General features: G+C 42.4%; 1 protein-coding gene across 1 annotated transcript in view; it reads right to left on the bottom strand.

Annotated features, from left to right (window-relative positions):
* LOC115117710 (E3 ubiquitin-protein ligase rnf213-alpha-like) overlaps nt 1–22,812 on the bottom strand; it is a 108,958-nt gene that overhangs the window by 80,874 nt on the left and 5,272 nt on the right. Inside the window, 12 exon segments of the mRNA XM_065017196.1 lie at nt 233–386; nt 495–550; nt 651–843; nt 1,182–1,394; nt 6,317–6,576; nt 6,779–7,026; nt 8,350–8,534; nt 12,055–12,225; nt 15,312–15,448; nt 22,053–22,074; nt 22,212–22,375; nt 22,553–22,684. Of these exon segments, the coding sequence (XP_064873268.1) occupies nt 233–386; nt 495–550; nt 651–843; nt 1,182–1,394; nt 6,317–6,576; nt 6,779–7,026; nt 8,350–8,534; nt 12,055–12,225; nt 15,312–15,448; nt 22,053–22,074; nt 22,212–22,375; nt 22,553–22,684 (1,935 nt within the window).

Raw genomic sequence — 22,812 nt, forward strand, 5'->3', positions numbered from 1 at the left:
AATAGAGACAGTAGATCTAGCTGGTCTGTCATAATATAATAGAGACAATTCAACAAGTGAATTGTTCAAAATCATTCTAATACTGGACAGTATATTGCCAGCATTGTTTTATATATTGTTGTTGTGAAAGAGGATGGTCAGGTCGTCAAGGTTGTTTTTGTCACAGAGAATGTGTTCTCCATAACCTTCCCCGAATTAAATAATGGTAACAGTAAATATAATTTCTACATACCTTGGACTGGGAAAAGTTTGATACTGAGACTAACAAGCTCACGCAGTCTACAGGGATGGCTGTGAATTTTGAGGATCGACCTCCATTGCATATCTTCTTCAGCAGTTCCACTGTTGTTGCCAAGCACTCACTCCCATAACCATCATTGAAACAACTGCAACAAAAAAAAAAAAAAAAAAAGATGTGTAGTTTTCAAATGTCAACTGTCAACTGTCAACTGTCAATATTGAAACAAACTCATTAGACAACTATGTCAAATCACCTGTATTTTTGCTCTTTAAGATGGTTTTGAATATGTGAAAGAGTGGCAGTGAAATTCTGTAAAGGTATAAAAAATAACATTTAAGTTAGTACCATTCTTGGTGCGTTACCTTAGTACGATACAATGTCTTCAACTACAGTAGTGATTTGAACTCACCCCGTTGTTGCTGGTGGATACACTCACAGGAGCCTTCACAGTAAAAACAAGAAGCATGTCCAGGAGCTCAACTTTGACAATGGAGCTGTATTCTACCAGATCCTCTACGGTCAGTAGACACATCCAGGAACGGTTTGCTAGTCTGTCCATCTCCACTAAATGTCCATTGGCTTTAATGAGATTCAACATGGTTCTACAAATGGAGGAGTTAAGGGTTATTAGCAACGTCCGCCCCCCCCCCCCCTCCCACAAAAAAAAATGTAAGAGGACTAAACTAAGCTAAGTAAAGGATTCACTTTTTTTCTGGTGATTTAGTCACCAGAGTTGGGGCTAATTCCATTTCAATTCAGTGAATTCACTAGGCCTAAACAGATTCTAATTCAAATTTTCCTCAATGGTTTTCTATGAGACAAAACATTTAAATGAGAATTTCAGTTTACAGACTGAATTCGCCAAATTGAAATGGAACAGACCCCAAACCCCGATAGTCACAAATATTTGCCTACGTGAAATGGGAGAGAAATATGGTACCTGCTGTCGTAGCTGTTCTGTTCTGTGTTGGTCACTTTTTGCAGACCTGCCCAAGTATTTCGCAGACCTGACCAAGTCTTGCAACTTGGTGTGATTGTGACAGGGATTGGTTCAAAGGGTTTGGAGGAACCTTTGAGGAGATGGAGCATGGGAATCACTAGAATCCCCTCCTCCTTCGCAATGTCTATCAGTTTCTCCAACAGGTCTGGCAATCTGTTTAGGAGAGAAGTAATGTCACCAACAGCTCTGGCAATCTGTTTAGGAGAGAGTAATGTCACCAACAGCTCTGGCAATCTGTTTAGGAGAGAAGTAATGTCACCAACAGCTCTGGCAATCTGTTTAGGAGAGAGGTAATGTCACCAACAGCTCTGGCAATCTGTTTAGGAGAGAAGTAATGTCACCAACAGCTCTGGCAATCTGTTTAGGAGAGAGGTAATGTCACCAACAGCTCTGGCAATCTGTTTAGTAGAGAAGTAATGTCACCAACAGCTCTGGCAATCTGTTTAGGAGAGAAGTAATGTCACCAACAGCTCTGGCAATCTGTTTAGGAGAGAAGTAATGTCACCAACAGCTCTGGCAATCTGTTTAGGAGAGAGGTAATGTCACCAACAGCTCTGGCAATCTGTTTAGGAGAGAGGTAATGTCACCAACAGCTCTGGCAATCTGTTTAGGAGAGAGGTAATGTCACCAACAGCTCTGGCAATCTGTTTAGGAGAGTCACCAACAGCTCTGGCAATCTGTTTAGGAGAGAGGTAATGTCACCAACAGCTCTGGCAATCTGTTTAGGAGAGAAGTAATGTCACCAACAGCTCTGGCAATCTGTTTAGGAGAGAAGTAATGTCACCAACAGCTCTGGCAATCTGTTTAGGAGAGAAGTAATGTCACCAACAGCTCTGGCAATCTGTTTAGGAGAGAGGTAATGTCACCAACAGCTCTGGCAATCTGTTTAGGAGAGGTAATGTCACCAACAGCTCTGGCAATCTGTTTAGGGAGAAGTAATGTCTGTGTGATGCGTAAAGACATTTATGCCTAGACTACATGTTGAAGCCAATTACAACAATGTGGACTAGAAACAAGCCAAACCTATTTAGCATAATGCTATTTACAAATTAGCCTATCAATCCACACTGGGCTAGGATGAGAATAATCCTTACCCTTCAGCCAAATTGGAGTGGATGACAAAACAAAGACTGTCAATAATCTACACAATTTGAGACAACGGCCAGCAATATTAAGCAATAGGGAACAATGGGGATCGTTGATTGGTCAGTGAGTGGTCAAGCCCCTCATCACACCTACAACTTATTTATTCATCAAAAACCTTTTCATGCCACCGGCAGCTATTCCGCCCATGATTCTCACTGTGAAAATAACTCTAATATTTCTGACACTCCTGGGCCTGAATCGCTAACCCCAGTATCAAAGGGAAATGTAAAAAATAAAACACTACCGGTCAAAAGTTTGGAGTCACTTAGAGATTACCTTGTTGTTGAAACAAAAGTTTTTTAAAATCTTGTCCATTAAAACAACATTAAATTGATCAGAAATACAGTGTAGACATTGTTAATGTTGTAAATGACTATTGTAGTTGGAAACGGCTCATTTTCAATGGAATATCTATGTAGGCGTACAGAGGCCCATTATCAGCAACCATCACTCCTGTGTTCCAATGGCACGTTGTGTTAGCTAATCCAAGTTGATCATTTAAAAAAGGTTAATTTACATTTACATTACATTTAAGTCATTTAGAAGACTGTTGGTCTTATCCAGAAGCACTTACAAACTGTCCATTCACTAGTTTATCTGACATCAGCAGTGGATTTGATCAGGCTCAAAATGGCCAAGAACAAAGACCCTCTTGCAATGATGTTATTCACAGCTGAAAATGTTGGTCTGATTAAAGAAGAAATAAAACTGTCCTTCTCTAGACTAGTTGAGTATCACAGAGCATCAGCATTTGTGGGTTAACCAGAATAGAAACAGGCTCAAAATGGCCAAGAACAAAGACCTTTCTGAGGAAACTCTGCAGTCTATTCTTGTTCTGAGAAATGAAGGCTATTCCATGAGAGAAATTGCCAAGAAACTGAAGATCTCAATGTCAACAACACTGATGCAGGCCATCATTTGCGCACACTTCAATAGATCATGCTAGCTGAAAACTGGCAGCAAGACAAATGGTTTTGGTTCCTAGAGAACCAGAATAGAAAGACAAGTGGGAGGTTCCTTTTAGAAACAGTGTTGAGACAATGAGCTCACCTTAGCAGGACAAGTAGTTTTCTCACTTACAGTCATTTGAGTGTCTGGTTTGAGAAACAGCTTCCTCACGGCTATTGGGGGTGAGGGGGGGGGTTGTATTCTTCGAATTAAAGCTATGCATCTGTTGTGTGATTGTAAACCGTTCCAGAAATGCAATTCTTATAATAAAATAAGTTGTGCGAAGAATCTACAGTCTCTCTTCCTTCCTTTCCTCTACATTACTTAAACAGCAATGCGTCAGGTGTCTTTTTTAAAATCCTGGCCATGCTTTAGCCTATACATGAAAGGTATTTAAAATTGGTCTACTCAAGATAAATATTTTGGAGGCTTTTGCCATTATGCTTTTGCATTATACACAATTCACATAAGTCTAACAACTCTCTTAATTTCCCTTGTTCAAATATCCATCGCCATTTCCAAAGAGTGCCTCCTCCAAAATGATACAGTCCTAGAAATTCCAAATCAAACCGTGGATAGGTTATATCTTGCTTATTGAGAATGTGCTTCACACAGACAATTAACAGAATCCTAGTATTTTTTCTAATCAGAAAAAAAGTGTGATTTGTAAAGCCTATACTCGTTCAAACCAGTTAGAACAATGTTGACTACTGCCAATACTGAAAACATATTTAGAAAATATATTTTACCGTTGCGATTATTTGTTTCAATAGCCTATGCTATTGCTATTATTTGTTTCAATAGCCTATGCTATTATTTGTTTCAATAGCTATGCTATTATTTGTTTCAATAGCCTATGCTATTGCTATTATTTGTTTCAATAGCCTATGCTATTGCTATTATTTGTTTCAATAGCCTATGCTATTGCTATTATTTGTTTCAATAGCCTATGCTATTGCTATTATTGGTTCCCGTAGCCTATGCAATTTAATAAACACTATTGCAAAAACGGCAACCTTATCTTAGCGCTCCCTTCTGGTTACTTTAGTAAGGCAGCTTATGCCGCGTTCACATCGTGTCCGAAACTCGGGACCTCAGAGTTAAAATCAATGTAAATTATTTACATCGAGCTTCCTCGTAAGAAACTCAGTAATTTACGATTTTCCGACACGAGGCAAACATGGCAATAGTCTCCTTTTCTTTAAGAACACAAGTTTTTTTTACTGGCCTTCCCGGAGGCTGTTATCGTAGCAAAGTGGCGCCCAACTCCATATTAATGCCCGTGATTTTGGAATGAGATGTTTTGACGAGCAGGTGTCCACATGCCTTTGGTCATGTAGTGCACCTGTTTTGGAGTAGACTTGAAATATGCAGCATGCAACATGAATTGTCTTGACCGTATGAGGCTGTAACTCCGCTGACCATTGAGCCAATGTGCCTGCTCAGGAGGCTAGTGTTTCATTAGCCATCTCTCTGTCAGTTCATTCAAATGTTTTTATCATGTTTAGGCCTGAATATACAAGTATGTCTCATGTCAAGTAAAGAAGACAATTTTTATGATATACTTTTGCATAGAAACCCAAATAAAAGCACGTAGATAGAAAGATGTGTGTGTATCATGTAATGTAATGTATTCTAGGAGTTTTTTTTAAAAACTAGATCTGCATAAATCAGTCAACAAAGCATATCCTACACATACAGTGTGTTCGTAAAGTATTCAGACCGCTTGACTTTATCCACATTTTGTTACGTTACAGACTTCATCTAAAATGGATTTAATAGTCCCCCCCCCCCTCATCAATCTACACACAATAGTGCATTGTGTCCCGCCACCACCCACCCGCCAACCCCTCTTTTACGCTACTGCTACTCTCTGTTCATCATACTGTATATAGCCTCTCTACTGTATATAGCCTCTCTACTGTATATTGCCTCTCTACTGTATATTGCCTCACTACTGTATATAGCCTCTCTACTGTATATAGCCTCTCTACTGTATATAGCCTCTCTACTGTATGTAGCCTCTCTACTGTATATTGCCTCTCTACTGTATGTAGCCTCTCTACTGTATGTAGCCTCTCTACTGTATGTAGCCTCTAGTGTATATAGCCTCTCTACTGTATGTAGCCTCTCTACTGTATGTAGCCTCTCTACTGTATGTAGCCTCTCTACTGTATGTAGCCTCTCTACTGTATATAGCCTCTAGTGTATATAGCCTCTCTACTGTATGCAGCCTATCTACTGTATATAGCCTATCTACTGTATGTAGCCTATCTACTGTATGTAGCCTATCTACTGTATATAGCCTCTCTACTGTATATAGCCTCTCTAGTGTATATAGCCTCTAGTGTATATAGCCTCTCTACTGTATATAGCCTCGCTACTGTTTTTCACTCTCTTTTTACTGTTGTTTTATTTCTTTACCTACCTATTGTTCACCTAATACCTTTTTTGCACTATTGGTTAGAGCCTGTAAGTAAGCATTTCACTATAAGGTCTACTACACCTGTTGTATTCAGCACACATGACAAATAAACTTTGATTTGATTTGGAATACCCGATAATGACAAATGAAAAACAAGTTTTTAGAAATGTTTGGAAATGTATAAAATAAAAAAAACAAATATCACATTTACAGAAGTATTCAGACCCTTTGCTATGAGACTTGAAATTGAGCTCAGGTGCATCCTGTTTCAATTGATCATCCTTGAGAGATGTTTCTACAACTCGACTGGAGTCGTGTTTCTCAATGAGTTGAAAGGATGTGAAGGCATCCAACTGGTATTTACAACTGGTAATTACCACCTTTTCATTTGGTTATGAATGCAGCATTAAACCAACAGCCTTCTGGTCCGTCCGCCTCTATATAAACCTGTAGGGAAATGTAACTGCCACGGAGTTATTGAATTGTATGTGAAGCATCCCATCTTTTGGTTTAGGCCAATAGCTGAGGAACTGTAACGTTAAAACAACGTACTCACTTTTTGAGAAGTACGACGGGTTGTGTAAAATCTGTCCAATACTGCAGGAACTCGTCTTTAGGCATGTTGGGCAGACAGAGAGCAAAGCATAGACCAGCGACTTCTGCTTTGTCTAGTGGGATCTCATAATGTTTACACATATACAGTACGATCACAGCGGCCTTCATTTGGTCCTGAATAGTGGGACTCCTTCCCTCTCCCTTCTTCAGCAGCTGAGGAAGCACACTCTCCAGAATGAACTGTTTCAGCAGCTTTTGAACCTTGGAGTAAAAACATAATGTTAAAAGACTGTTTAAGACATTAGTAAACGGCAATGCGTTTCTTTCTCAACTATTAAATCACGGTAAAACAGCATGTATTTTTCTATAAATAATTTGGCATAACGTCTATGCATTATCACTGGTCTATGCATTATCTGAATGCCATTATGTTTATTTAACAATTCTTTAAAAAATAACTCACATCTTTATTTAATTGTTTTTTCATATTCTTGTTGATGCCTGCATACATTGACGGTTTCCTGTAACTCTGTTCAAATTGAAGCAGTCGTTTCATGAAACAGTTGAGTTGAATGTCATTCCAGCTGTGAAGGAGTTCAAAAAAAGTCTGAAGCATTATCTTCCCTGCGATTTCTCTGCCTTGGATTATTCTTTTGGACACATCCTTGGATGGCGAGGCACAGATAATGTCATCATACTGATGCCAAGCCCCTGTGGTGGGGAGGGGGATGGGTGGGGGAGGGGTGGGGTGGAGGGGGTGAGGGGTGGGGGAGGGGATGGGTGTGGGAGGGGTGGGGTGGAGGGGAGGGGTGGAGGGGGATGAGGGGATGGGTGTGGGAGGGGTGGGGTGGAGGGTGGGGTGGAGGGGTGGGGATGAGGGGTGGGGTGGAGGGGTGGGGTGGAGGGGAGGGGTGGGGGGGTGGAGGGGGATGAGGGGTGGGGGAGGGGATGGGTGTGGGAGGGGTGGGGTGGAGGGGGATGAGGGGTGGGGTGGAGGGGGATGAGGGGTGGGGAGGGAGGGGTGGGGTGGAGGGGTGGAGGGGGATGAGGGGTGGGGGAGGGGATGGGTGTGGGAGGGTGGGGTGGAGGGGGATGAGGGGTGGGGTGGAGGGGGATGAGGGGAGGGGGGAGGGGATGGGTGTGGGAGGGGTGGGGTGGAGGGGTGGGGTGGAGGGGTGTGGGGTGGGGTGGAGGGGAGGGGGAGGGGTGGGGTGGAGGGGGATGAGGGGTGGGGGAGGGGATGGGTGTGGGAGGGGTGGGGTGGAGGGGGATGAGGGGTGGGGGATGGGTGTGGGAGGGTGGGGTGGAGGGGAGGAGGGGTGGGGTGGAGGGGACACAAAAAAAAAGATGCCACTTTAGCTAACCAATGTTTTATGTGATGTTCTTGGCAAAGCAGGAAAGAGACATTTTGACAGCACAAATAAGTTGATATGTTTTAAAAAATGGAATACTATGCACTTGACTCAAAACTAATTTCAACTTAGTTTACAGTCGAGTTTGACCTAAAATAGTTTAGATTATTTTTTTTAAAAGTCTGAAGTTTATGTGTATGAGTGGGATTTTGTTCTTTACGCACAATCTCTACTCTACTTGTTCAGCTGCCCAAAGAACAGGCTACTCTGGCGATTTTCTGTGATGAATGGAGAATGGTGCTTAATAAAGCCAGATCCAAGCTGAATATACAGAGCATTCAGAAAGTATTCAGACCCCTTGACTTTTTCCACATTTTGTTATGTTACAACCTTATTTTAAAATTGAATTGTTTGTTTTTCCTCATCAATCGTCACACAATACCCCATAATGACATCACAATACTCCATAATGACATCACAATACTCCATAATGACATCACAATACCCCATAATGACATCACAATACCCCATAATGACATCACAATACCCCATAATGACAAAGCTAAAAAAAAGTGTTCTAAAATGGGATGAGCATCACCCAAAAGCTGTCATCTCATGTGTTCCAATTAAATGCAGTCATTGCAATTGAAAACAGTTGTAGAAATTCTACAAAAACTCCTACCTTCCTCATCGAGTAGTTTGGTATTTACAGAAAGACTTCTTCTTCCGGCGCCATGTGTAGAATCAATGTACTCGTACTCATACGTTGCCTTTTTGGAACTGTAGACAATGTATTGGTATGGTATGGACGCAGCTTGGTCAGTGACCAGGATTCCTTCGACTAAGAATCCATGCACTCCCAGTTCCCTGGAGAGATTGTAAGTAGACATGTAAAAACACTTAAAAACTGACACACATAGTGTTTTAAGCCTATTTGATTAACCTGATGTATTTTCCAAAATGTGCCACCCTGATTACCCTTGAAAGGGCCGTCCACAGGTCAGGAGTAACGACACTGAACGCCCTGTTGCCCCAGGTTCAATGCAGACCCGAGGCAGTGAGTGTTGTAGAAATATGAGTTCAACAGCTGGGTTTCCACCAACTTGTCCAGGTTTGGACGACATTTAGAACGGTTTTCATAGGAAATAGATTTGCTTCCCACTGGGCAAAAAAAAACCTGGTTGAATCAACATTGTTTACACAACATTTCAACAACAACAACAACAATCCATGTGGTGACATTGAATCAACGTAGAAAACTGATTGGATTTGCAAAAAGTCATCAATGTAAGGGAATTTGATCTACTTCCACTCAACCTAAATACAACGAATTCACGTTTAGTTGACAACTCAACCAGATGTAAATCAAAGCGTTGACCTGACGTCTGTGTCCGCTCAGTGGATCGCCACGCTGCGTATTTACATTGAACTGTCGCGTTGATAAAAACAGCTGGACGGAAATGAGTCACACCAAAACCTAGAATGTCGAACAAAGATGCAGTCGAAGTGTTTCCATTATCCAATGAAGCAAATTGAGCATTAATAAAAGCTGTCACCAAAATGTGTCATGTCTCAGGTAGCCCGCAAACGCCAGCATGGATAGGATTTAATCATATTTGCCATATTCTAACAATTCTCATACGCCAACTTTTAGCCACGTTCGTGCCATGGTGAAAACTTCACACTCCTATAGATCTGAAACAATTGGGATGGTGAAAACTTCACACTCCTATAGATCTGAAACAATTAGGAAACTTGCAACCAGCCAGTTTCACCAAGCAAGGTCAGCAATTCAGGCATTCTTGAAAGTCAAGACAATCGTTGTCCTGCAAAGAGTCATAACTTTTATAGTTAAAAAAATATACAGATTAAAAATAAAAATAAAGATTTTGCCAGCAGTAGGCCTTTAGAATGTAACGTGGAGCAGTAGGCCTTTAGAATGTAACGTGGAGCAGTAGGCCTTTAGAATGTAACGTGGAGCAGTAGGCCTTTAGAATGTAACGTGGAGCAGTAGGCCTTTAGAATGTAACGTGGAGCAGTAGACCTTTAGAATGTAACGTGGAGCAGTAGGCCTTTAGAATGTAACGTGGAGCAGTAGGCCTTTAGAATGTAACGTGGAGCAGTAGGCCTTTAGAATGTAACGTGGAGCAGTAGACCTTTAGAATGTAACGTGGAGCAGTAGGCCTTTAGAATGTAACGTGGAGCAGTAGACCTTTAGAATGTAACGTGGAGCAGTAGGCCTTTAGAATGTAACGTGGAGCAGTAGGCCTTTAGAATGTAACGTGGAGCAGTAGGCCTTTAGAATGTAACAGTAGGTGGAGCAGTAGGCCTTTAGAATGTAACGTGGAGCAGTAGGCCTTTAGAATGTAACGTGGAGCAGTAGGCCTTTAGAATGTAACGTGGAGCAGTAGGCCTTTAGAATGTAACGTGGAGCAGTAGACCTTTAGAATGTAACGTGGAGCAGTAGACCTTTAGAATGTAACGTGGAGCAGTAGGCCTTTAGAATGTAACGTGGAGCAGTAGACCTTTAGAATGTAACGTGGAGCAGTAGACCTTTAGAATGTAACGTGGAGCAGTAGACCTTTAGAATGTAACGTGGAGCAGTAGGCCTTTAGAATGTAACGTGGAGCAGTAGGCCTTTAGAATGTAACGTGGAGCAGTAGGCCTTTAGAATGTAACGTGGAGCAGTAGGCCTTTAGAATGTAACGTGGAGCAGTAGGCCTTTTAGAATGTAACGTGGAGCAGTAGGCCTTTAGAATGTAACGTGGAGCAGTAGACCTTTAGAATGTGGAGCAGTAGACCTTTAGAATGTAACGTGGAGCAGTAGACCTTTAGAATGTAACGTGGAGCAGTAGACCTTTAGAATGTAACGTGGAGCAGTAGGCCTTTAGAATGTAACGTGGAGCAGTAGGCCTTTAGAATGTAACGTGGAGCAGTAGGCCTTTAGAATGTAACGTGGAGCAGTAGACCTAGACCTTTAGAATGTAACGTGGAGCAGTAGACCTTTAGAATGTAACGTGCAGTAGCAGTAGACCTTTAGAATGTAACGTGGAGCAGTAGGCCTTTAGAATGTAACGTGGAGCAGTAGACCTTTAGAATGTAACGTGGAGCAGTAGGCCTTTAGAATGTAACGTGGAGCAGTAGGCCTTTAGAATGTAACGTGGAGCAGTAGACCTTTAGAATGTAACGTGGAGCAGTAGACCTTTAGAATGTAACGTGGAGCAGTAGACCTTTAGAATGTAACGTGGAGCAGTAGGCCTTTAGAATGTAACGTGGAGCAGTAGACCTTTAGAATGTAACGTGGAGCAGTAGGCCTTTAGAATGTAACGTGGAAAGTAGGCCTTTAGAATGTAACGTGGAGCAGTAGGCCTTTTAGAATGTAACGTGGAGCAGTAGGCCTTTAGAATGTAACGTGGAGCAGTAGGCCTTTAGAATGTAACGTGGAGCAGTAGGCCTTTAGAATGTAACGTGGAGCAGTAGGCCTTTAGAATGTAACGTGGAGCAGTAGGCCTTTAGAATGTAACGTGGAGTGGATGGTTTTAATAGTGATGACATCACCACACTGTACCTTCAAAATGATTCGGCAATCAGCATTTATTTGAAAAAAACACCAGAATTTGTCGCTGACAAGAAAGTTAGATAAAAGAAAAAACCCACCCGTCGAACAGATCAAATTTGTGTTGATCTTTAGAAGATTTCTCCTACATCTTCCGTTTCCATTTTAATTTAATTTTACCTTTATTTAACTAGGCAAGTCAGTTAAGAACAAATTCTTATTTTCAATGACGGCCTAGGAACAGTGGGTTAACTGCCTGTTCAGGGGAAAACAACAGATTTGTACCTTGTCAGCTCGGGGGTTTGAACTTGCAACCTTCCGGTTACTAGTCCAACGCTTTAACCACTAGGCTACCCTACACGTCAAAAATATTTTTTGGGGGGGCCGACATTGCTTGTGTGGAATAAACCTGCGTCATTGGAAACCTGACTACTTGTATTTAGTTTCTTGCCACTCAACATCACATCCTGTCCCAGGATTGGACTGTAGCTTTAAACATAACAAGGGTTATGACGTTAGGATGTGTTACATCACTCTTTATGTAGAATGACATTACTTATAGGATTACATTTTTATTTATTTTACCTTTATTTAACCAGGCAGGTCAGTTCAATGACGGCCTGGGAACAGTGGGTTAACTGCCTGTTCAGGGGCAGAACGACAGATTTGTACCATGTCAGCTCGGGGGTTTGAACTCGCAACTTTCCGGTTACTAGTCCAACGCTCTAACCACTAGGCTACGCTGCCGCCCCATTTTAGGGCAACACAAATGGGACAAACCACTAAATTCCGGTTGAACATACAGTAGACACACACGTGAAGCGAACCCACTTTGTCACGGTTAGCTCAACTGCATTGGATTCCCAGCTCCCCGTTTCCTCCCCTGCCCATATGAAAAGGCGATCCTCATTCTGGTCAAGATTGAAGTCCATTGAGAGGATGGCGTGGAAATAGATTTTAAGTCTCTCTTTTGCCGACACCTGCATTTTCCCTGCGTCTGTCCTGAAATGAAAACAAACAATAATAATCAGATGAGTATGATCTAAACCAGGGCTCTACAACCCTGTTCCTGGAGAGCTAACCTCCTGTAAGGTTTTCACTACAACCCTGTTCCTGGAGAGCTACCCTCCTGTAAGGTTTTCACTACAACCCTGTTCCTGGAGAGCTAACCTCCTGTAGGTTTTCACTACAACCCTGTTCCTGGAGAACTACCCTACTGTAGGTTTTCACTACAACCCTGTTCCTGGAGAGCTACCCTCCTGTAGGTTTTCACTACAACCCTGTTCCTGGAGAACTAACCTCCTGTAGGTTTTCACTACAACCCTGTTCCTGGAGAACTAACCTCCTGTAGGTTTTCACTACAACCCTGTTCCTGGAGAGCTAACCTCCTGTAAGGTTTTCACTACAACCCTGTTCCTGGAGAGCTAACCTCCTGTAGGTTTTCACTACAACCCTGTTCCTGGAGAGCTACCCTCCTGTAGGTTTTCACTACAACCCTGTTCCTGGAGAGCTAACCTCCTGTAGGTTTTCACTACAACCCTGTTCCTGGAGAGCTAACCTCCTGTAGGTTTTCACTACAACCCTGTTCCTGGAGAGCTAACCTCCTGTAGGTTTTCACTACAACCCTGTTCCTGGAGAACTAACCTCCTGTAGGTTTTCACTACAACCCTGTTCCTGGAGAGCTACCCTCCTGTAAGGTTTTCACTACAACCCTGTTCCTGGAGAGCTACCCTCCTGTAAGGTTTTCACTACAACCCTGTTCCTGGAGAGCTAACCTCCTGTAGGTTTTCACTACAACCCTGTTCCTGGAGAGCTACCCTCCTGTAGGTTTTCACTCCAACCCTGTTCCTGGAGAGCTACCCTCCTGTAGGTTTTCACTACAACCCTGTTCCTGGAGAGCTACCCTCCTGTAGGTTTTCACTACAACCCTGTTCCTGGAGAGCTACCCTCCTGTAGGTTTTCACTACAACCCTGTTCCTGGAGAGCTACCCTCCTGTAGGTTTTCACTACAACCCTGTTCCTGGAGAGCTACCCTCCTGTAGGTTTTCACTACAACCCTGTTCCTGGAGAACTACCCTACTGTAGGTTTTCACTACAACCCTGTTCCTGGAGAGCTAACCTCCTGTAGGTTTTCACTACAACCCTGTTCCTGGAGAACTACCCTACTGTAGGTTTTCACTACAACCCTGTTCCTGGAGAGCTACCCTCCTGTAGGTTTTCACTACAACCCTGCTCCTGGAGAGCTACCCTCCTGTAAGGTTTTCACTACAACCCTGTTCCTGGAGAACTACCCTACTGTAGGTTTTCACTACAACCCTGTTCCTGGAGAACTACCCTACTGTAGGTTTTCACTACAACCCTGTTCCTGGAGAGATACCCCCCTGTAAGGTTTTCAGTCCAACTCCAGTTGTAACTGGAGTACATGTGCATCAAAGCTGGGACTGAGAGATTGAAAAACAGCTTAGATCTCAAGGCCATCAGACTCTTAAATAGTCATTACTAATGCAAGAGAGACTGCTTCCAACACTGAGACCCAATCACTGGACACTTTAATGAATAGATCACGAGTCACTTTAAAACAATACCACTTTAATAATGTTTACATATCTTACTTGACTCATCTCATATGTATATACTGTATTTTAAACCATCTGCTGCACCTTGCCTGTGCCGCTCGGCCTTCGCTCATCCATATATTTATATGGACATATTCTTATTCAACCCTTTAGATTTGTGTGTATTGGGTAGTCGTTGGGGGAATTGTTAGATATTACTGCATGGTCAGAACTAGAAGCACAATAATTTAGCTATACTCTCATTAACATCTGCTAACCATGTGTATGGGCCAATAACATTTGCGAACCATGTGTATGGGCCAATAACATCTGCTAACCATGTGTATGGGCCAATGACATCTGCTAACCATGTGTATGGGCCAATGACATCTGCTAACCATGTGTATGGGCCAATGACATCTGCTAACCATGTGTATGGGCCAATGACATCTGCTAACCATGTGTATGGGCCAATGACATCTGCTAACCATGTGTATGGGCCAATGACATCTGCTAACCATGTGTATGGGCCAATGACATCTGCTAAACCATGACATCTGCTAACCATGTGTATGGGCCAATAACATCTGCTAACCATGTGTATGGGCCAATGACATCTGCTAACCATGTGTATGGGCCAATAACATCTGCTAACCATGTGTATGGGCCAATAACATCTGCTAACCATGTGTATGGGCCAATAACATCTGCTAACCATGTGTATGGGCCAATAACATCTGCTAACCATGTATGGGCCAATAACATCTGCTAACCATGTATGGGCCAATGACATCTGGGCCAATAACATCCTAATGTGTATGGGCCAATAACATCTGCTAACCATGTGTATGGGCCAATGACATCTGCTAACCATGTGACCATTAACATCTGCTAACCATGTGACCAATGACATCTGCTAACCATGTGACCAATGACATCTGCTAACCATGTGTATGGGCCAATGACATCTGCTAACCATGTGTATGGGCCAATGACATCTGCTAACCATGTGTATGGGCCAATGACATCTGCTAACCATGTGTATGGGCCAATAACATCTGCTAACCATGTGTATGGGCCAATAACATCTGCTAACCATGTGTATGGACCAATAACATCTGCTAACCATGTGTATGGGCCAATAACATCTGCTAACCATGTGTATGGGCCAATAACATCTGCTAACCATGTGTATGGGCCAATGACATCTGCTAACCATGTGTATGGGCCAATGACATCTGCTAACCATGTGTATGGGCCAATGACATCTGCTAACCATGTGTATGGGCCAATGACATCTGCTAACCATGTGTATGGGCCAATAACATTTGATTTGTATCAACTTGGTTCAGCTTATCAACCAGCTAATTATTAGAATCAGGTGTGTTAAAACCTCCAGGATGGTAGGAGATGGTTGGGGAGCCTTGGTCTAAACATATGCAGGTATGCAGGATAAGTATTGGGGAAGGTGATTTAAATAACCATGAGCATTGAATGACATCCGGTTTTAGCAGAACGTTTTGGAATGGATACCTTTTTGGAGGTGGACAAGGATACTTTTTCTCCATAGTTCCAGAGTCATCACTTTTCGTGTCTCCTTTCCTATGGTCAGAATGCTCGACCTCCATGGCATCATCCTGTAGGCCAACACTGGAGGGGATGCTGTCTGTCTGTTAAACAAGTAACAAAAGACACCTGTTAACGCTTAACTGTCCCTCCAGTGAAAATGACCAAATAGACCTCTCATTATAACTTTTATTGGGTCCACTATTCTTCACATTTTGTCATGAGGATGAGAAAAAAAATATTGCAGTTTTAAAGTAACTGTCCACTGAAAGTTTCACTTTTAAAAAGTTAATATTCTGTTAACTCATACTCAAATAATGTTTTTGACTCATCCTATACTCATATGTGGCCAAATCATAAATTGGATGAAAATGTTTTTTATTTTTAACTTCACCTCAAACTTGGATCTCAAACAGACCAGTTCAAATTGTCACATGCTTCGTAAACAACAGAAGCAGACTAACAGTGAAATGCTGACTAATGGGTCCTGGGTAAACAACAGGTGTAGACTAACAGTGAAATGCTGACTGATGGGTCCTTGGTAAACAACAGAAGCAGACTAACAGTGAAATGCTGACTGATGGGTCCTGGGTAAACAACAGGTTTAGACTAACAGTGAAATGCTGACTGATGGGTCCTTGGTAAACAACAGGTGTAGACTAACAGTGAAATGCTGACTGATGGGTCCTGGGTAAACAACAGGTGTAGACTAACAGTGAAATGCTGACTGATGGGTCCTGGGTAAACAACAGGTGTAGACTAACAGTGAAATGCTGACTGATGGGTCCATGGTAAACAACAGGTGTAGACTAACAGTGAAATGCTGACTGAAGGGTCCTTGGTAAACAACAGGTGCAGACTAACAGTGAAATGCTGACTGATGGGTCCTTGGTAAACAACAGGTGCAGACTAACAGTGAAATGCTTACTATTATATTTCTAATGACCAGTATGCGCCCACACCCTTGTTGTCGGGGTACGCCCACACCCTTGTGTTGTCGGGGTACGCCTACACCCTTGTTGTTGGGGCACGCCCACACCCTTGTGTTGTCGGGGTACGCCCACACCCTTGTTGTTGGGGCACGCCCACACCCTTGTTGTCGGGGCACGCCCACACACTTGTGTTGTCGGGGTACGCCCACACCCTTGTGTTGTCGGGGTACGCCCACACCCTTGTGTTGTCGGGGTACGCCCACACCCTTGTTGTCGGGGTACGCCCACACCCTTGTGTTGTCGGGGTACGCCCACACCATTCCAACACAGAAAATATGCTTTTTAACAGACTAAATTATTATCCATTTTGTAAGGAAAACTACTTCACTCATATTGTAACTAATTATAGGTCATATATACTGTACCAGTCAAAAGTTTGGACACACCTACTCATTCAAGGGTTTTTCTTTAATTTTACTATTTTCTATATTGTAGAAAAGTAGTGAATACATCAAAACTATGAAATAACACATATGGAATCATGTAGTAACCAAAAAAAGTGTTAAACAAATAAAAATGTATTTTCAAAATATTCTTCAATGTAGCCACCCTTTGCCTTGATGACAGCTTTGCACACTCTTGGCATTCTCTCAACCAGCTTCATGAGGTAGTCACCTGGAATGCATTTAAATTAACAGGTGTGTCTTGTTAAAAGTTAATTTGTGGAATTTCTTTCCATCTTAATGCATTTGAGCGAATAAGTTGTGTTGTGACAAGGTAGGGGTGGTATACAGAAGATATCCCTACTTGGTAAAAGACCAAGTCCATATTATGGCAAAAACAGCTCAAATAAGCAAAGAGAAATGACAGTCCATTATTACTTTAAGACATGAAGGTAAGTCAATCCAGAACATTTCAAGAACTTTGAAAGTTTATTCAAGTGGACCTCAGATCTGGGAAATATCCGAAGTCCGATTTCAGGGCGTTCAAGACAACTTGGAACTCTGGGGAAATAAATTGCTCCGACTGGGAAAATTTGTTTCGAACGTTCATCCAACTCAGAAATCCTAATCGGGAACAGGGGCCTGTTTCTAGAGCTCTGACCTTCCGGTCGGAAGATCACTGACGTTGTGATTTGACCTCATTTTTGGTTTTTGTTCCCAGTTGTATTGAAAGCACCATTAGCTAACGAACTAGCTACGATGGTCGGGGCACGCATGACCAGAATGAAACAGATGAACCACCAAAAGCACACGCCATTTCTCTTTACAAGTTCAGAAAGACGAGGAGTTGGACCGTTTTTCGTGCCCAAAGTCGACCATTAAATAGTCGCTTCTAGATATGCCAGTCAGGTGGCTATCTGCCGGCAGAAACTTATATTGCAGTAACCAGGGCTCTGGTTAGTAAGTTACTAAGCCAGATAGAAGGATGAAGTAAGAAGTTAACTTTAAACGGAGCCTACCTAAGCAGGAGCAAAAAAACAAGCCTTTTCCACGAGCTCAATTTGACTGGAGGAAGATTCTCAAAGGCTGGAGCGTAGGGTCTTTTCACCAGCTCTAATTTCGCTCACTTTTCACGAGCTCATAGCATGCTCGCCCCACCACAAATTTGTAGTCTATTGGTGTGCTGCTGTAACCCCTTGCTTTAGCTACTGTCATGGAGTTCACTAAACATTTTCGTAAAGAAACTGATGAAACACACAGGTGCTGGATCAAGGTGACTTACAAAGATGAGGACCAAGAGAGGGAGTGTGGTGATGTAATGTCCACTACTAAAGAGAGGGAGTGTGGTGATGTAATGTCCACTACTAAAGAGAGGGAGTGTGGTGATGTAATGTCCACTACTAAAGAGAGGGAGGGTGGTGATGTAATGTCCACAACTAAAGAGAGGGAGTGTGGTGATGTAATGTCCACTACTAAAGAGAGGGAGTGTGGTGATGTAATGTCCACAACTAAAGAATCATTGTGGAATCTGAAAAGACGGGCATCTCAAAAGCATGATGGTGTACTTACTACGTGCACATGCTAAAATAAAGGAACGAGGTGGGTAGATAAGTTTATCATTGTATTTATAAACCGAAAAAAATCAGATCTCTTAAAACGTTTCGTTCATTTTCATTCTATGACATATACAATAGGCCACAATAGGTCTGGCATATTCCCACATTCAAGGAGCTTTTAATTTTGATTGGGTTATTTTTCCTTAAAACTTTTAGGTCTAACTATTTTATATATATATATATAATTTTTTCTTTTATAAATACTGCATCTCTGCCCAGCCTGGCAGGAGTGGCCAAAAGGGTGTCTAGCGTCCCCGATGGCTCTACACGTGTGGAGAGGGTATGGTCAGCTCGTCAGCTCTCCAGGCACCATCACATGAGCCTGAAACCACAGATGACCAAACTCGTGTTTCTTATAAAAAAAAAAAATACCAAAAAAAAAATGTCATTCTAAGTAAGTCACAGCCTAAACGCAAAAATGTATAAACTATAATGATTCAATACAATGAAATGCTGTTTAAATGCTGAGCGCTTTATGTCCCTACCAACCTATTGTGTCACACTAGCAAATTTGTCACAACGCATTTCATTGTAGGCTATAGCCTTGAAGTAATTGAAATAATAGAGCCTAAATAATTCATTATCGGTTCCATCTTAGACTCCCTGTCTGGGTCCTGACCTATTTTGAGTGCATTCGGGAAGTATTCAGACCCCTCCCCTTTTCCCACGTGACGTTACAGCCTCATTCTCGAAAATGGATTAAATTCATATTTTTCCTCAATCTACACACAATACCCCATAATGACAAGGTGAAAACAGCTTATTTATTTTAGCAAATGTATTAAAAATATAAAACAGATATATACTTATTTACATAAGTATCCTTTACTATGAGACTCAAAATTGAGCTCAGGTGCATCCCGTTTCCATTGATCATCCTTGAGATGTTTCTACGACTTGTTTGGAGTCCACCTGTGGTAAATTCGGTCTAAATAAATAAGGTCCTAGGGTTGACAGTGCATGTCAGAGCAAAAACCAAGCCATGAGGTTGAAGTTATTGTCCGTAGACTTCCAAGACAGGATTGTGTTAAGGCAGAAAGCTGGGGAAGGGTACCAAAACATTTCTGCAGCATTGAAGGTCCCCAAGAACACAGTGGCCTCCATCATTCTTAAATGGAAGACTCTTCCTAGAGCTGGCCGCCAAACTGGGCAATCTGGGGAGAAGGGCCTTTATGTTGACCAAGTACCCGATGGACTCTCTGACGGAGCTCCAGAGTTCCTCTGTGGGAATGGGAGAACCTTCCAGAAGGACAACCATCTCTGCAGCACTCCACCAATCAGGCCTTTATGGTAGAGTGGCCAGACTGAAAACACTCAGTAAAAAGGACGGCAGCCCGCTTGGAGTTTGCCAAATGGCAATAAAGTACTCTGACCATGAGAAACAAGATTGTCTGGTCTGATGAAACAAAGATTGAACTCTTTGGCCTGAATGCTAAGCGTCATATCTGGAGGAAACCTGTCACCATCCCTACGGTGAAAGATGGTGGTGGCAGCAGCTTCATGCTGTGGGGGTGTTTTGGGAGGATGACTGGGAGGATGGATGCACAAGTTTCTGAATGTCCTTGAGTGGCCCAGCCAGAGCCTGGACTTGAACCCGCTCGAACATCTCTGCAGCGACGCTCCCCATCCAACCTGACAGAACTTAAGAGGTGTGCCAATGTAACAGTATAGCTTCTGTCCCTCTCCTCGCCCCTACCTGGGCTTGAACCAGGGACCCTGTCTGTACACATCGACAACAGACACCCTCGAAGCATCGTTACCCATCGCGCCACAAAAGCCGCGGCGGGGAACAAGGGGAACAACTACTTCAGATCTCAGAGCAAGTGACGTCACCGATTGAAACGCTATTAGCGCGCACCACCGCTAACTAGCTAGCCATTTCACATCGGTTACACCAAGCTTTCAGCGTCACACCCAAGAAGACTGTAATCGCTGCCAAAGGTGTTTCAACAAAGTACAGAGTAAAAGGTAAAAAAAAAAAAAAAAAAAAATTTAAAACTGTTTTTGCTTTGTGACTATGAGGTATGGTGTGTAGATTGATGAGGATTTTTTAAAATTTTATTTGATTCATTTTAGAATAAGGCTGTAACGTAACAAAATGTGGAAAAATTCAAAGGGTTGGAAAACTTTCTGAATGCCACTGTATCTGCTGTTTAATATGACATGTAGCCTATTTGAAATGATGTTCGCTTCTTACATTCACCGTTCCATTATTATTCAAATACTTTTGAATCAAATCCATATGGTTGTGCTTCAATAAATATAAACCAATTGGTAGATCCAGGTAGTAACAAAACAAAGAAATGGCTGTTGGTTAAATTGCGGATTTTAATGAATGGAACGAATTTGGAGCTGTAGTTTTTCCCCCCTGTGATCCTGTAGGCACTGAGCGGTTTGTGGCAGAGCAGCAGGAAAAGACATGGAACGCCGGAGCTCCGTGAGCGATGAGAAGGGATTTCCAACCGCTCAACTCCGCTCACATGCTCTGCTACGGAGAGACAGACAGTGGTGATGTGGAGCTCAGTGATGAGGAGACAGAGAGAGGGAGGAAGCAAGCAGAAAGAGGTTTGTACAGTGGTTCCCAAACATGGAGTCAGGGGTACCCTAAATGAACCTGTACTATACTTTTCAAATAAGTTAGGAACTTAAAAATATGTTTCAATATGAACACCTACACAGGACCTATCTTCCCCATAGGCCGACATTAAAATACAACCACTGTATGTTTCAATATGAACACCTACACAGGACCTATCTTCCCTATAGGCCGACATTAAAACACAACCACTGTATGTTTCTATATGAACACCTCCACAGGACCCATCTTCCCTGTAGGCCGACATTAAAATACAACCACTGTATGTTTCTATATGAACACCTCCACAGGACCTATCTTCCCTATAGGCCGACATTAAAATACAACCACTGTATGTTTCTATATGAACACCTCCACAGGACCCATCTTCCCTATAGGCCGACATTAAAATACAACCACTGTATGTTTCTATATGAACACCTCCACAGGACCTATCCTCCCTGTAGGCTGACATTAAAACACAACCACTGTATGTTTCTATATGAACACCTCCACAGGACCTATCCTCCCTGTAGGCTGACATTAAAACACAACCACTGTATGTTTCTATATGAACACCTCCACAGGACCTATCCTCCCTGTAGGCCGACATTAAAATACAACCACTGTATGTTTCTATATGAACACCTCCACAGGACCTATCCTCCCTGTAGGCCGACATTAAAATACAACCACTGTATGTTTCTATATGAACACCTCCACAGGACCTATCCTCCCTGTAGGCCGACATTAAAATACAACCACTGTATGTTTCTATATGAACACCTCCACAGGACCTATCCTCCCTGTAGGCTGACATTAAAATACAACCAATACAGTTCTAAAAGTGTCCTACATTTTTGTTTTGCTACCGATGCTACATGTCAGTGTGAATCATTTCTCACATTTCAGGTGTGTAACATTACAATTGTACAGCTAATAGATGGACTGTGTTTTTTGTAGCCCGACTGAGGTGAATGAACCTACAGCATCCTTACGGACTGCACTAAAACTCAAACCCTAGTTACGGCCCTGTAGCCACTCTTGATCCAATTTAGGTGCTTATCAGTGCCCAAATCTGCCATTATCAACCCGCATATGGGTACCAGTGTAAAGGGTTAAAAATCAAGTAGCTACGATACCTCTGATCCAACCATGGCTGTGCTGAAATTGGAACAAAGAAAAACAAAATCAGATTAATATTGTTTTAAGATGAAGTGAGCAGGAATTGTCTTGGTTAAGTTAATTTAAAATAAGTATGAGTGTTGAGTGACTTCTGACTAGAAGAAAATGTTGGATACCTTTCTGGCGGCGGTCCAGCCGGAGTTTCAGAGGCATCACTTGTGTTGTCCCTCTTAAAATCTGGACTAGTTGGTGAAAGGGAGGCATCTCCTTTCCCTTGGGCAGACTGCTCAACCTCCATAGGCTCCACGTGTCGGTCAACACTGGCACCTTTGCTCTCTGTCTGTTCATTAAAGTAAAACATGTAATAAACATTTTTAACACTTAACTTCCCCTCAAAATGAAACAAAATGGCCAAATTCATCCCTCAATACCTATGAAAAATTGTATTGGGTCCATTAGTTTAAATTGTTCAAACAGCAAAATCCTCTTAAAAAAAAAAATCAAGTAGCTACGATACCTCAGATCCAACTATTGTGTTGTCCTTTGGTTCCATCTTAAAATCTGGACTTGTTGGTGAAAAGGAGGCAGACTGCTCAGTCTCCATAGGCTCCACTTCCGGTGGGTCAACACTGGAACCTATGGTCTCGGGCTGTTCAGTGAAGTAAAAAAACAAACAACGTAACACTCAAATACCTCAACAAGAAACCAAAACGGCCACAGATGGCCCTCACTATATAACTGAAAATTACATATTTATACTTGATCAAGCAAAATCCT

The sequence above is a fragment of the Oncorhynchus nerka genome, linkage group LG4, assembly GCF_034236695.1.
Source record: "Oncorhynchus nerka isolate Pitt River linkage group LG4, Oner_Uvic_2.0, whole genome shotgun sequence".
Taxonomy (NCBI): domain Eukaryota; kingdom Metazoa; phylum Chordata; class Actinopteri; order Salmoniformes; family Salmonidae; genus Oncorhynchus; species Oncorhynchus nerka.